Source organism: Salvelinus fontinalis, chromosome 27 (assembly GCF_029448725.1).
Source record: "Salvelinus fontinalis isolate EN_2023a chromosome 27, ASM2944872v1, whole genome shotgun sequence".
Taxonomy (NCBI): Eukaryota; Metazoa; Chordata; class Actinopteri; order Salmoniformes; family Salmonidae; genus Salvelinus; species Salvelinus fontinalis.
The window spans coordinates 17,191,994-17,208,206 of NC_074691.1; the positions used below are offsets into that span (position 1 = coordinate 17,191,994).

General features: G+C 42.7%; 1 protein-coding gene across 4 annotated transcripts in view; it reads right to left on the reverse strand.

The window, feature by feature from the left end:
• Nucleotides 1–2,757: 2,757 nt before the first annotated feature.
• The window catches only part of LOC129825176 (CD2-associated protein-like), a 103,258-nt gene continuing 89,802 nt past the window's right edge, over nt 2,758–16,213 (reverse strand). For 3 of the 4 annotated variants that reach the window (XM_055885058.1, XM_055885057.1, XM_055885060.1), the window contains exons 15-19: nt 14,792–14,904; nt 14,254–14,337; nt 9,009–9,262; nt 8,581–8,644; nt 2,758–5,251 (exon numbers count right to left, since the gene is read on the reverse strand). In XM_055885058.1, the coding sequence (XP_055741033.1) occupies nt 5,210–5,251; nt 8,581–8,644; nt 9,009–9,262; nt 14,254–14,337; nt 14,792–14,904 (557 nt within the window). In that variant the 3' untranslated portion in view covers nt 2,758–5,209. The remainder of the gene's footprint in view (nt 5,252–8,580; nt 8,645–9,008; nt 9,263–14,253; nt 14,338–14,791; nt 14,905–16,213) is intronic. The other variant, XM_055885059.1, reaches the window with a different exon arrangement.

A 16,213-nucleotide genomic window follows, 5' to 3' on the forward strand; every position in this document is an offset into this window, starting at 1 on the left:
TTTAAGAAATTGCACCCTGTGTAATCCTGGCTGGCAATTATCATAAAAGCTTCCTCTTCAATACAGCATTAGATCCCAGTTACGAAACAGGCTGCTTGTTATGAAATATCAATTACACAGATGGTTCAGGAGGGCAACACTTTTATGGGCACCTTTAGAAAATGAAACAAGTCTGTTTAATTAACTAGCATGTACATCTGTTGAGTGGGGAGGGCAACCAAACAGGGTATTATTGTATTTGATAAAATACTGTACAAATTAAAAAATATCCCACACAGTCACTTGTAAATGTCAGTTAATTGCAAATATCTTAGGATGTTATGATAGTTTTGAATTTTGACCATGTTTTTCAAGAAAATGTCTGAGTAATGTTTGGATTATATTGAAATATCAGAGTTTAGTGGGCCATTGATAACTGCACTGTAGCACCACATCGTGATGCTCATGAGCAAAATTACTATGGCAAAACACCCCATGTCTCTTTCATGGTCAACAAGCTTATTTGAAGCTACTATTATTATGTCCTCTACCACATCAATTAGGTATTCTCAGACTGTCTAATTAGCTAGTACTATAACCATTCATGCTGTGATCTTTCCTCATGTTTAGCCTAAGTAAATACAGCTCTTTTACAAGATACATACTAATTAGGCATCACACTAACTGACATTCCTTGCACTGAAAACTGTATTTACACGATCCTTTACACACGGTGTCACAATACCAGTCATATTGTGACTCACATGACAGTGTTGTGTTGGGCTCCCAGTAGGAGGATTTGGGGGTAAAGTGTTACCAAATTAAGGCAGGAGAAAGCTCTTTGCCATGATGCTAGTCAATCCCCTGAACCAGGGTTTTTGTATGGAGGGCTTAAGTGCTCACAGCTGCTATTGTCAAGCTGACAAAGATGTGTAAGGCAGTAAGACACCCGTCTTTGTCTCTGGGAGACTAACTGTCCCCCTTTTCCTTATGAGTGGAGTGCGGCAATTGCTTTCAGAATAGACAACGTGGTCAGAGGCAAAAAGGTGTTGTAAATTGCCATTGTGGCATTGCTAGGACATTGGATGTTGTTGCTATTGTGTGATGGTGTCAGTGAAATTGACTGTAGCCTCTGACAGTCACTCTCACTCTGCAGGACAGCAGTGCTCCAAGAATCCACCATGATTAGGTTCGATCTGTCCAATGTCATATATATGCTTAAGCATCCCTAGAGAATGCACATCTGTAAAAATAAGTTTTGCTTCATTTAATTGCAGAACTCTGTTTCCAATACATCTCCCGTCGTGTGCTACTGTGCATTCAGAAAGTATTTTCCCCCTCAGTCTACACACAATACCCAGTAATGACAAAGCGAAAACAGGTTTTTAGAAATGTTAGCAAATGTATAAAAAATAAACTGAAATACATTATTTACATAACTATTCAGACCATTTGCTATGAGACTCGAAATTGAGATCAGGTGCATCCTGTTTCAACTGATGATCCTTGAGATATTTCTACAACTTGATTGGAGTCCACCTGTGGTAAATTCAATTGATTGGACATGATTTGGAAAGACACACACCTGTCTATATAAATTCCCACAGTTGACAGTTCATGGAATTGTCCGTAGAGCTCCGAGACATGATTGTGTCGAGGCACAGATCTGGTGAAGGGTACCAAAAAAGGCACCTAAAGGACTTAGAACATGAGAAACAAGATTCTCTGGTCGGATGAAACCAACATCAAACTCTTTGGCCTGAGTGCCAAGCGTCACATCTGGAGCAAACCTGGCACCATCCCTACGGTGAAGAATGGTGGTGGCAGAATCATGCGGTGTGGATGTTTTTCAGCGGCAGGGACTGGAAGACTAGTCAGGATTGAGGGAAAGATGAACGGAGCAAAGTACATAGAGGTCCTTAATGGAAACCTGCTCCAGAGCGCTTAGGACCTCAGACTGGGGTGAAGGTTCCCCTTCCAACAGGACAACGACGCTAAGCACACAGCCGAGACAACGCAGGAGTGGCTTCTGGACAAGTCTCTGAATGTCCTTGAGTGGCCCTACCAGAGCCCGGATTTGAACCCGATCTAACATTTCTGGAGAGACCTGAAAATAGCTGTGCAGCAACGCTCCCCCTCCAGCCTGACAGAGCTTGAGAGGATCTGCAGAGAAGAATGGGAGAAACTCTCCAAATACAGGTGTGCCAAGCTTGTAGCATCATACCCAAGAAGACTCAAGGCTGTAGTTGCTGACAAATGTGCTTCAATAAAGTACTGAGTAAAGGGTCTGAATACTTATGTAAATGTGATTTCAGTTTTTTATTTTGAATACATTTGCAATTTTCTTAAAACCTGTTTTCGCTTCCTCATTATGAGGTATGGTATGTAGATTGGTGAGGGGAAAAAACTATTGAATCAATCTTAGAATAAGGCTGTAACAAAATGTGGAAAGAAATCAAGGGGTCTGAATACTTTGAATGCACTGTATAAAGTCAGCTCTGATTCATCCTATAGACAGGAGAGGTACTATATGCTTCCAAGATAGGTCCACATGTTATTACAGCAAGGGAGTCTATCAATTCAGCTCTGTGTCAATATTCTTTGCTGCTTCCATTTACTGTTGAGTAAATATGTCCTCTGGCTTACCAAGCCATGAAAAGGACTCCCCATGAGGGTGTGGTGTACCTATGTCTAGTTATGAGAGGATCGAGCTCAACCAGTGGACAAAATCACATAACACAATAACAAATGATTATAAAATAACCTGGTACTCATGAGTGTAAATAAAGATATTTATTAATTTAGGAAAAAATCTAATTTCATGCAATTTCACAGCACATGTAAACAAGATCACTTGATGTTAAATGTGCCTATATTTTCTATGCATCAAATAATGGAATGTACAGTAATTAAGCCAAATAACCGTTACATGGATAGCCTTTTCTCTATATATACATACCTTTGCATGATTATCTCTCTAGTCAACCTCAACTTAGAATGTAGCCATGCGAAACATGGAGGGATGGAAACAAGACATTACAGATTCTTATTGCTTTAGGGATCAGCATGTCAACAAGGCCAAACACACTTACAAACCTAAAATCCAACCTCAGACACACATAGGCTCTCAGGGTTCCTTCCATGCATACACATGGACACACACAGCCCGTGTTCAGGAATGCTTTCTTTTAAGGGATAAGATAAGCCTGAGGATAGTACACAGCTTGGTGTACTCTTGTAATGAACAACATATAATTTCCTGGATAAGACATTTTGTGAGATCAGTATATATATATATATATATATATATATATATATATATCAAAACTTTGAAATAACACATATGGAATCATGTAGTAACCAAAAGTATTAAACAAATCAAAATATATTTTAGATTCTTCAAAGTGAAGGCAAGGGGTGACTACTTTGAAGAATCTAAAATCTATTTTGATTTGTTTAACACTTCTGGTTACTACCGTACATCCTTCTGTATGTGTTATTTCATAGTTTTGATATCTTCACTATTATTCTACAATGTAGAAAAAGTAAAAATTAAGAAAAACCCTGGAATGAGTAGGTGTGTCCAAACTTTTGACGGGTACTATATATTTAAAATGTAAAGCAATAATTCACCTGCTAAAAAAATAATATGCAGAAGGATGCAGACAGAAGACCATCCATAGTGTTCAGGAGGATCTGGAGTCGAGGCAAATATCCTTCTGATCATCATGGTTAAGTAACACGTTAAGAATCATCAAATTGCTGCATAAACTGCAACCAATGCTTTTTATCAAAGGCGATTTCTTTCATGATTTGTCTGCGCGGTACACAGAATGCATACCATCAAAAACACCTTGTGTGAACTCCTTCCATGAGTTCACCCCGCTCACGCTAATGTGGCGACCATCTTTAAGGCTTTCAACTCAAACTCTAGCAGGGTCTCGGAGTCCTCCAACACAATTCAACAGTCACAACAGATGTTTCAATGACAAACAGTGGTGTTGGCGGTGCATAAGTACGGTGCAGAGCTTAACCGTTCTGTATGAAGTAGATCTCTTCCTTAATGCATTTCCATTCAGCCTCTCACTTACAGTACTGAGAAATGGCAGAGATACTGTGTACTGTCCAGTTAGCCTCCACGCTCCATGTTTGTACTTGGTCAAAGCATAAAGACATGTGACACATTCAGGACAACATGGAAACAGACACACAAAAGGTCACTGCTATACAGGACTTCAGGTCACATCTGGGAGGATGGAAAGAGATTGCTCACTCTTTAAAGTACACATGGCTTTCCTTTACAGAGAAAGAGTTGGAGAGAGCTGCATATGGTTCATAAAAGAGGGGTCAGAGCATTTGGCGTACAGGAGAACAACAATCAAAGAGTAAGCCACAACTTTTACAGTGGCATGAAATAAAATGGAATTTTAGCCCGTAAATTACTGGTGCTCTTTTCAAGTATGGCTATTATTGGCTGTATTTGATGGTACTAAATATAGGATCTATATTATACACCTGTACAAATGACTAATTGCTCTTTCTGAGAGAACCTTTTCACATAAATTGTAGAAAAAAACGTCCCTCTGTGTAAGCACATCGTCAGTAGACTTAAAAATATATATCATGCAGCAAGCCTAAACCGTTTGATAAATGTAAGCTACCAATATTAACACTAAGATTTTTTTAACAGGCACAATAGTGATACCCTGGATAGGAATGTAAAAAAAAAAAAGAAAAGAAATCTCCCTACTGCCAAAGCAATGGAGTACAACTCCGCCATAGCAACAGACAAATCACAATATCATTCATTATGATCTAAAGACGCTAACATGGATACTTAAAATCAACTACTTGGAAGTCGTAAAAAATAAGAAAACAATCGCTAAAATAAACTATTGCTTCATACAGCATCAGTAGTAGTATTGAGAGCAATCCTCACACATTCCCATAGAGAATGCCAGTCCAGCACAGTAGTAAGGCCTCAATCATGTGTTGGCAAAAAAAAAAGAGAAAATAAAACGTAACAAAAAAACATATACATCTGTATTTAATTACACCTTTATATAACTAGAAAACCTTCATGTGCAAAAATGTAAATCTTACAAATGTGGAATAGTTTGATAACTAAAAGGATTATAGGAATGCCATCGCCCCCCTCCTGAGTCTCTGCCCAGCGGGGTCAGTGACAGACAGATAGGGGACTGATGTTCCAGGCTGATTGGGTCAGACTTCACGTCGACTGAACGGTCTTCTTTAATTTCTCTATCTCCATCTGAAAGGCAGGCAGGAAAACGCACAGTGTGTGTTTATAACACATTTTCTCATGCGAAACCAGATTCAGATGCAATTCTGATAACATCGTAGCTAACAGCCTCACAAGGAAGTATGTATGGGCATCAGCTCTTGAATTAAATAATGTATTATTTCCACTTGTGATGCAAATTAACCCATACATAGCATAGCAGGGATTTTTCTGTCATTGTAATCATTGGGTGGGCTGTGTAAGTGTTTTTTGGGGTCGCCTAAGTGCAAACAGTGTAATTATTATTAAAAAAAAGATATGTAATTTCCAGGATGTAAAAAATGCTTTAAGTGTAGAAAAAATAATGGACCTATCTTTTTTTAAATAATATCTTTGAGAACTAACAATTACCAAAATAAAAGGTAGACAGTCCGGAAGAATTTAAAATTCTAAAAACAAATTTTGCAGAATTGATTTTGTTATTATGTTTGAGTATAAAAAACACAGCATTATGCCATGGCAAAAAGCATAGAATTGCAGGAAACTAGTTTTAAAACGGCAATGCGTTCTCTTAGCGCCATGGCAGAATATGTTGAATCATAGGAAATTAGCTTTATTACTGCAACATTTTCTCTCAGCTGCATGGCATAATTTGTAGAATTGCAAGATATTCACTTTAAAACGGCTGCACAGAGGTATGAGCAATGACAGGAATAATAGAGTCATCACTAGGGTTGCAAAGCGAGAGTATATTATTGGAAACTTTCAAATTTTGCTAGTAAACTAGCAGAATTTTGGTAACTTTCAAGGAATATATGGAATGATCACATGACATCTAGAGGCCTTTTTGGGTACTTCAAATTATCACAGGTGTCTTTAATCATCTCTGACCCTCTGTGTTGCCTTATCACATGTAAAATATATGTACAATTTTAAAATGTAAAAATAGAATGATAAAGCTGTAAAACATTATCCTAAACAAACTGTGAATACCATTGGTGTTTAGTGTGAGGGTTTCAACATGACATATGCTTTAAAAAAAAATAATCACACTTATTTGACTGTCAATATGTTTTTGTTGTAAATGTTTTGGGGAAAAACTGGTGGCAGTTGCCGGGCTACGTTGGAAGAGTTGCCGGGCTACGTTGGAAGAGTTGCCGGGCTACGTTGGAAGAGTTGCCGGGCTACGTTGGAAGAGTTGCCGGGCTACGTTGGAAGAGTTGCCGGGCTACGTTGGAAGAGTTGCCGGGCTACGTTGGAAGAGTTGCCGGGCTACGTTGGAAGAGTTGCCGGGCTACGTTGGAAGAGTTGCCGGGCTACGTTGGAAGAGTTGCCGGGCTACGTTGGAAGAGTTGCCGGGCTACGTTGGAAGAGTTGCCGGGCTACGTTGGAAGAGTTGCCGGGCTACGTTGGAAGAGTTGCCGGGCTACGTTGGAAGAGTTGCCGGGCTACGTTGGAAGAGTTGCCGGGCTACGTTGGAAGAGTTGCCGGGCTACGTTGGAAGAGTTGCCGGGCTACGTTGGAAGAGTTGCCGGGCTACGTTGGAAGAGTTGCCGGGCTACGTTGGAAGAGTTGCCGGGCTACGTTGGAAGAGTTGCCGGGCTACGTTGGAAGAGTTGCCGGGCTAAATTGGAAGAGTTGCCGGGCTAAATTGGAAGAGTTGCCGGGCTAAATTGGAAGAGTTGCCGGGCTAAATTGGAAGAGTTGCCGGGCTAAATTGGAAGAGTTGCCGGGCTAAATTGGCAGAGTTGCCGGGCTAAATTGGAAGAGTTGCCGGGCTAAATTGGAAGAGTTGCCGGGCTAAATTGGAAGAGTTGCCGGGCTAAATTGGAAGAGTTGCCGGGCTAAATTGGAAGAGTTGCCGGGCTAAATTGGAAGAGTTGCCGGGCTAAATTGGAAGAGTTGCCGGGCTAAATTGGAAGTGTTGCCGGGCTAAATTGGAAGTGTTGCCGGGCTAAATTGGAAGAGTTGCCGGGCTAAATTGGAAGAGTTGCCGGGCTAAATTGGAAGAGTTGCCGGGCTAAATTGGAAGAGTTGCCGGGCTAAGTTGGAAGAGTTGCCGGGCTAAGTTGGAAGAGTTGCCGGGCTAAGTTGGAAGAGTTGCCGGGCTAAGTTGGAAGAGTTGCCGGGCTAAGTTGGAAGAGTTGCCGGGCTAAATTGGAAGAGTTGCCGGGCTAAATTGGAAGAGTTGCCGGGCTAAGTTGGAAGAGTTGCCGGGCTAAGTTGGAAGAGTTGCCGGGCTAAGTTGGAAGAGTTGCCGGGATAAGTTGGAAGAGTTGCCGGGATAAGTTGGAAGAGTTGCCGGGATAAGTTGGAAGAGTTGCCGGGCTAAGTTGGAAGAGTTGCCGGGCTAAGTTGGAAGAGTTGCCGGGCTAAATTGGAAGAGTTGCCGGGCTAAATTGGAAGAGTTGCCGGGCTAAATTGGAAGAGTTGCCGGGCTAAATTGAAAGAGTTGCCGGGCTATTTGAAAATAATGCCCCTGTTTTCTCTTGAACCATATGGTCTATCCACTCTAACCCCATGGACAATATGGACACTGATATTTTAAAAATGTAATACTATATATATGAACATGTAAACGTTATTCAACTATAAATTACCAAAATGACAGGAGATTCCAATAACTTTGGTAAATTACCAGTAGCTTTGCAAACCAAGTCACCACAACCAATCATTACTGTGAGGCTGTGGCACACACCCCAGCATGCCTTCTAATTAATAATTTCATGCTCACTGTCATTTGAATACTAATAGGCAGGGTGTTTGAAGATGGTAGAAATTTGCAACGATATGAACATCTGTTGCATTCAGAGAAAAGCTCTCACTCAGATGTAAATGGAATACAAAGAGATGAGAGATAGCGAAAGAGACAGAAAGGGAAAGAGATCGGGGAAAAAAATCGATAAGACAAAAATGAAGAAAGTTATGAAAAAGTATCTTGTATTCTGGATTATTTCTGAATGAATGCAGACAGATACTACAGTTCCCAGTCTTAAATAAGACCTCTGCAGTGCTTCTGTAAATCAACACATGGACGCAGCAACAAGGGGTTGAGGTAGGGAGGGGAGGGCAGAGAAAATCTTTAGCGGGGTGGATGTGTGTATGCTTGGGGCCCAGAAGGGGGTCATACACTTCACTGCTCCTGGGGAAAATGATGGACAAGGTTGTGGTAGGCTGGGTCTCTCCCTGGGTAGTGCCGAGTAGGGCCATAAAGCATCCCGCAGTGTGTGTGTGTGGGTGTGTCCAATTGTAATGTGTGTTCATACCTCTCACTCTCTACATCCCACCTCTCACCATCTGACTGGACCCGTCAGGTTTACACACTGTGACAAGCTGTGATGTAAAGATGGACAATTTACCTGCAGAGCCACTCGTTTCAACTTCTCCTCGTCCAGCTCGCTTCTCAGCTCTGCCATCTCTCTCCTGCAAAGCAATGCCAAGACGTTCACGTCAGTGCTTGCCTGGCTAGCATCTGCTCAACGATAAGATCACATCACCATCAGCTCTGTCCGACCAGGCTTCACTCACAAGTTCTAACAGTGACTTGTCTATATACCTCTCTTGAAACAAGCTATATGGCACTATATAAAATATTATTCTGAGAAAGGTACACAAAGAAAAATTGTTGACTGATATTTCTAGCTAGCTTTGATAATGATGAAGCTAAAGGATCTTAACAAGGTAACATTTGCTTGGAAAAAAGATGCACTATCCCTTTAAAGTCAGAGTTTGAGAGCAGTACGTAGGAACGGAACAACATCATCTCAGGAAAGTGGTAGTTAGTTACATTTGCTGGGTCTTGAGGAGCTCCACAGACAGCAGCAGTTCTTTCATCTGGGATTGGAGGTCCTCCAGCTCAGACCTCTGCTCCTCTGGCTCTGGCCTGGGCTCTGTGCCGGGGCCTGGGCTGTGGTTTCGGCTAAAGCTAGGGCTGGGGCTTCTGCGGCCAGGGACCGACGCCAGGTAGGCATTTGGCCCCTCCAACAGGGATGGGTTGAGCTTAAGGACGGAAGACTGGGAGTGTGAGCTGTGCATGGAAGGCTGTGGACACCAGACACATACTATTAGCTGGACAGGCGGATACTAAATATTCTTGCCCTGGCTGTGACACTCCTTTAAGCTTTCTGAATGACTTTGACTAATTAAGTCTGTTTCTTTGCCCGAAATTAATCAAGTCAATGTTTCTGGTCATAACATACATTAGTCTTTAGCCACGAGCCATGACTGCGTACGAGGGAACTACAGTAGCTATTTTAATCACACTGTTGTTGAGCATTATTGTACTTACCGAAGCTGCGGAAGTCTATTTCATTTAGATTGAACACAATTGATTCCCTGTGTTTCCCTCTGAAGTTATGTCAGGGGTGCTTTAATATTGTGAACTTCAACCTTCCATCGCCTCGGGGATATGGTTTTCAATTATTTATTTTTGTCAGAGGGTCAAAATCTTTAATTCAACCTATAGGAGTTCTGAGCCCACAGTTATGGAGCTTGATGCGCAGGGATTATTCACTCGATTTGAGTTGTACTGATAAACGACGAGTCTAGTGGGTCCTTTGAAAGGGCCTCCAGTGGGGCTGGTCTCCTCACACAGACCATCACAAGGGCTCTTATTGCTCCCAAATCATGATATCTCCACTGAAGTTTCCAGACAACATCCAGCCCATGGTCTGTCAGCCAATAATACAAGGTGTGCCTTAATTTGGACGATAGGAGGGGACGTGAAGCATATACAAAATCTCTCGTCTCCTCAAGTGCAATTATAGTGAAAGCCACATGCTAACTGGAAGGTGACAATTAGCCGCTGTGTTTAATGGGTCGGTGTGAGTCTGGGGATAACAGCATGAAGACGACAGCATGCCTTCATTATAGAGAGCCCTGGGGATTTGTACGGTCTGTGGAGAAAGGAGAGGTTCTAGAATGACCATTCTAATGGCATGGTTGTTAGCATGGAGGCGGAGGGCGTTGTACTCCCCTCAGTCTCCCGCTGAGCATCTGGGGAAACACTAACAAGACAAACACCACGTGGATGGAAACTAAGTCTTCATTAGAAAAGTGAGGATGCGCTTCATCTTGCATCTGCAGGACAACTAGCTAAGTTATTAACAGAGTGTCCCAGTCTGACTGTAGCCTAGCCTCCTGTGCTAATGAGAACCACCTGCCTTACACTGGACCTGAGTGCGTGTGTAGGAATGCAAGAGAGAATGATTTGGTGAACGTGTGCGAATATCTGCGTTAGAGGGTTTGACTGAAATCAAGTTATTTTTCACATGCGCCGAATACAGCGGGTGTAGACTTTACTGTAAAATGCTGAATACAACGGGTGTAGACTTTACTGTAAAATGCTGAATACAACGGGTGTAGACTTTACTGTAAAATGCTTGCTTACGAGCCCTTCCCAACGATGCAGTTTAAAAATAATATTAAAACCAAAAATAAAATAAATGGCGCTCTATACAGGGAGTACCAGTACCAGATCAATGTGTTTGAGGTACACTATATATACAAAAGTATGTGGACACCCCTTTAAATTAGTTGATTGAGCTATTTTAGTCACACCTGTTGCTGACAGGTGTATAAATTCAAGCACACAGCCATGCAATCTCCATATGAAACACTGGCAGTAGAATGGCCTTACTGAAGAGCTCAGTGACATTCAACATGGCACCATTATAGGATGCCTTTCCGACAAGTCAGTTCATCAAATTTCTGCCCTGTTAGAGTTTCCCTGGTCAACTGTAAGTGCTGTTACTGTGAAGTGGAAACGTCTAGGAGCAACAACGGCTCAGCCGCGAAGTGGTAGGCAACACAAGTTCACAGAATGGGACCGCCCTGTGGTGAAGAGCATAGCGTGTAAACATCTTCTGACCTCGGTTGCAACACTCACTACCGAGTGCCTCTGGAAGCGACGTCAGCACAAGAACTGTTTGTCGGGAGCTTCATGAAATGGGTTTCCATGGCCGAGTAGCCGCACACAAGCCTATGATCAGCATGTGCAATGCAAAGCGTTGGCTGGAGTGGTGCAAAGCTCACCGCCACTGGACTCTGGAGCACAGGAAATGTGTTCTCTGGAGTGATTAATCATGCTTTACCAACTGGCAGTCCGATGGACAAATCTGAGTTTGGCAGATGCCAGAAGAACGCTACCTGCGAGAATACATAGTGCCAACTGTAAAGTTTGGTGGAGGATGAATAATGGCCTGGGGCTGTTTTTCATGGATCGGGCTAGGCCACTTAGTTCCAGTGAAGGAAAATCTTAACGCTACATTCTAGATAATTCTGTGCTTCCAACTTTGTGGCAACAGTTTGGCGAAGGCCCTTTTCTGTTTCAGCATTATTTTTTATTTATTTAACTAGGCAAGTCCGTTAAGAACAAATTCTTATTTACAATGACGACGTAGTGTACATGACAACGCCGCCCGTGCACAAAGCGAGGTCCATACAGAAATGGTTTGTCGAGATCGGTGTGGAAGAACTTGACTGGCCTGCACAGAGCCCTGACCTCAACCCCATCAAACACCTTTGGGATGAATTGGAACGCCGACTGCGAGCCAGGCCTAATCGCACAACATCAGTGCTCGACCTCACTAATGCTCGTGGCTGAATCAAAGCATGTCCCCGCAGAAATGTTCCAACATCTAGTGGAAAGCCTTCCCAGAAGAGTGGAGGCTGTTATAGCAGCAAAGGGGGGGACCAACTCCATATTAATTCCCATGATTTTGGAATGAGATGTTAACCGAGCAGGTGTCCACATACTTTTGGTAATTTAGTGTACATATGTACATGAAGGAAGGCAAAAATGAACAGTGTAAAAGTGAGTGAGTGTGTGTATGTATGTGTGTTTGTGTTGCGTCGGTATGCGTGTTTGTAGTGTATGTATGTGGGTTTTGTGTGGGAGTGTCAATGTAGTGTGAGTGAGTGATTTATATGGTGTGTATATATAGTCTAGTGCAGTGGTCACCGAGGCATTCCACCGAGGCATTACTAGTTTTTTTTCATTTTGTGATTCTTGCGCTAGGTGCACTTGATTCAGCAGCCCTAGCGCCGGGAAGACAAAATGTTCCCATTTTGAACCATTTCACGTGTCTGAAGGTAGAACTCCGCCTACCTGGCAGGCCCAGAGAGCAAATCAAGTTCACCTAAAGGCCAACCGCTGACCAATCAGATAGCTCAGATCATCGTGTCTGCACAGTTTCCTTGAGCCATAGATGTAAAAAGAAGCATCTAGCACACAGCAAAGTTAATACTGTGATATGTCCAAACTTTTAAAACCATGACTAGAAGAGACTCAACGAATACAACAAAGCGCTGCAGTTTTTATGAGTAAGTTCATGTTGAAGTTGTTATTCAGCACTGACAACACCTTGTTCAACACGTTTATATTTTATAAGCCTTAAAATGAGTGTTCTCCCTACTTCCACTCATGCTACAACCAGCACTGCAGCTGCAATGAATGAGTATAGGAGTGTTTCGATAAGCTTGCGTTGTTATTATTAGCAGATTGTCTCTTTTTTATATAGAGTAATATTAAACTTCATCCGGACATCGGATTAATAACATGAATTGTGCATGAGGCAGAAATAACGGAATGTGACTTGAGTTCGCCATCAGCTGGAAGACCGTCCCCCCTTTTCTCACCGCTGCCCTCTCCCTCCCCTCAGACTGACCATCAGATGCAGGACATCAGTCCAGTAAAATAAAAAAGCAAATTATGCTCACTCAGCTGTGTTTTGCAAGTAATACAACACATGATCTATTACTAGTATGATCATACCAATTAAAAAAAACAATATTATTTCAAAATGGTCTGAGATGAACATTGGCAGGGCAATTCAACATAGCCAATATGCAGTGATAATGTATTAGCCATATAGCTGACGACAAAACCTAATTTCTAAGTAAGTGTGTTTAATAGGTTAATGTTTTTGATTACGTTGGTTTAGGTTTTTGAAGTCATGTTTAAAAAGAATCTGAGCAGTATATCTCGACATGCATTTTGACTCAAAGAGATCTTGATTTAAAAAAGGTTGGTGACCACTGGTCTAGTGAGTGTGCGTAGGGTCAGTGCAAGATAGAGTCAGTGCAGGTAGTCTGGGTTATTATGGCTATTTAGCGGTCTAATAACTTGGGGGTAGAAGCTGTCTCTGAGCTTGTTGGTCCGAGAGCAGATGCTCAGGTACCATTTGTCGGATGGTAGCAGAGTAACAATCTATGGCTTGGATGGATGGAGTCTTCGGCAATTTTTCAGGCCTTCCTCCGACACCGCCTTACATAGAGATCCTGGATGGCAGGGAGCTCGGCTCCAGTGATGTACTGGGCTGTCTGCACCACCCTCTGTATTGCTTTGCGGTCAAGGTCGGTGCATTTGGCATACCAAGCGGTGATGCAGCCAGTCAAAATGCTCTCGATGGTGCGGTTGTAGAACATTTTGAGGAACTGATGGCCTATGCTAAAATCTTTTCAGCCTCCTGAGGGGGAAAAGGCCGATGCCATGCCCTCTTCACGACTATACGGGTTTGTATGGACCATGTTAAGTTCTTAGTGATGTGGACGCCACAACACTTTTCTGTGTACGCCAGGCTTGCGACTGTGCTGTACTGGAGGGATCATCAAGATATAAGGACGATTTAGACATATTAGTGAGGGATTACTCAGAGGCACAGAGAGGTCTCCAAGACATATCTATGACTTAACTAAAAACCACAAGATGGTTGCAGGCCATTTTTCATGGGATGTATTAGTTAATTTCTATAGTCAAACCTGAGTCAGTTTGAGACATTTGCTTTGCTGTTCTTCTTTTGGAGTGTTGTGTCCTCTGTATGAATTCTCCACTGAGGGAAAACATTGGCTGAGGTGACTAACTTGCAGCAATAGGATGCATTCTGGACGAATGACAAGTGTCTGAACTGAGATAGATCTAATGTACATTTGGGACATTGATCCATACATACAAAATAGTTGTTCTGGAATGGTTATTGGTGTACCAAACATTCAAGTTCAATACAGGACGGACACGTCAATGTCATCGTTACCTTTCTCGTGTCTATCAACTTTGGTTTGGGGGCTTCCTCCTCGTCCAACTTTAAGGTTTTCTCCACGCTTATGTCCTTGTTTGGCTGAGAAGACAGAAAACAAATCACAACAGGTCTGCTCAGTTTGACACACCTTGCCAGACACTGACTGAAACACTCTGGCTTGTAATGTCCCCCTGTTTCTAATGGAAAGCTTTCACATTAGTCTTCAGGGAACTCAGTCAATCAAAGACAATCGGAACGACCCGACAAGTCTCCTCTCAGCCCTTCAAGTAAGTCAAATGTCTTTTCAATTGGACCTTTACTACCCCGTTCCCATCTCACCCCAACCCATCATGAGGTGCAGATAAGATGAGGTATGGAATACAGTGATGTACATTTACTGTACAGAGAGGGCCTGCATGTGGAAATTCTGAGAGGAATTTGATGTCTCAATGTAATGTATGGAGCAAGATGAACACATGGCGTGTGTAAGTGTAGGTGTGCAGAGTTGTGTGTCCTCCGTAGCATGTTGGTATTTCATGGTGTGTGTACTCACCGAGTGGCCTCCTCCAAACTGAGCGGGCAGCCTCCTGCCTGGCATCTTTGGCCTGTTAGCGGTAGGGTGAGACAGCTTCTCAGAGGTAGACGACAGATCAAAGCTCATCAGTTCTTCACAGAGAAAGGGAAGAGAAAAAAGAGCGAAAAAAAGATTTTGGATGACCATTTTTTAAAGGAAAACGAATTTACACATTTTGTAATTAATTATAGGCCATATTTCATAGAAATATGGAAACACTGGACAGTTACTTTAAGACGGCCTTGAGAATTGTATACATTGAAACATTACCACAGTATGACACTATCTTCAATCACTATAACACAAAGCCATCACTGCAATCTAAGTACGCACTATATAGCCCTATTTAAAGACTATAGACAGGATCTTAAGTAAGATTGCAGAACTCCCAGAGGAGTGAAGATGGAGGTAAAGGAGAATGAGGAGTGTGTTTCCGTGTTTGTCTTCATGCCCTGAGCCCATGGGGCTGATGACCTCTGGAGCTGAGAGCCATCATGGTTTTAGCAGCTATTTTGTCGCTTTTAGCAGGTTGGCTCACAGACACGACTCCCTATCCTCCACACTGTCATTACTAGGCGGTGGGCCATAGCAAGCTATCTGCTTTAGTTTTCTGGATGATTCATCTCTGTCGAGGGAAGAGCTGGTTTTTACGTTGTGTATATTTACATATTCTGAAAACATTTCCTTTTGTTGGCAACGCCAATTTGAGCAATTTCTTTCAAAAAAAATGTTCGCTAGCTGGACAGGCAAATGCCACTGAGTACTAAACTGTGGCCAGTTTATTAGGTACACCACCCGGTTCACAAAAATGGTTCGCCTGTATAGACAGTGAGTCACGTGGCCGTGGCTTGCTATATCAAGCAGGCAAGACAGGCATCAAGGCATTCAGTTACTGTTCAATTGAACGTTAGAATAGGCAAAACGGGTGACCTATGCTCGTAGATGCTAAGCGCGCCAGTTGAGTATCTCAGAAACGGCCAGCCTCTTGGGCTTTTCAAGCACGACAGTGTCTATTGTTTACAGAGAATGGTGGGCCAAACAAAAAACATCCAGTCAGTGGCAGTCCTGTGAGCGAAAACAGTTTGATGAGAAGTCGAAGGAGAATGGCAAGAATCTGGCCACAAACAGGCAAATAACGCTGTGCAGAACAGCCTCTCGGAAAGCACAACTCATCGGTCCTCGTCACGAGTGGGCTATTGCAGCAGACAACCACACCGGGTCCCACTCCTATCAGGTAAAAACAAGAAGAAGCGGCTCCAGTGGGCACGTGATCAACACTGGACAATTGAGGAAAAACGTTGCCTCATCCGATGAATAACGGTTCCTGCTGCATCATGCTGACAGAGTCAGGATTTGGCATAAGCAGCATTAGTCTATGGTCCCATCCTGCATGGTGTCAAC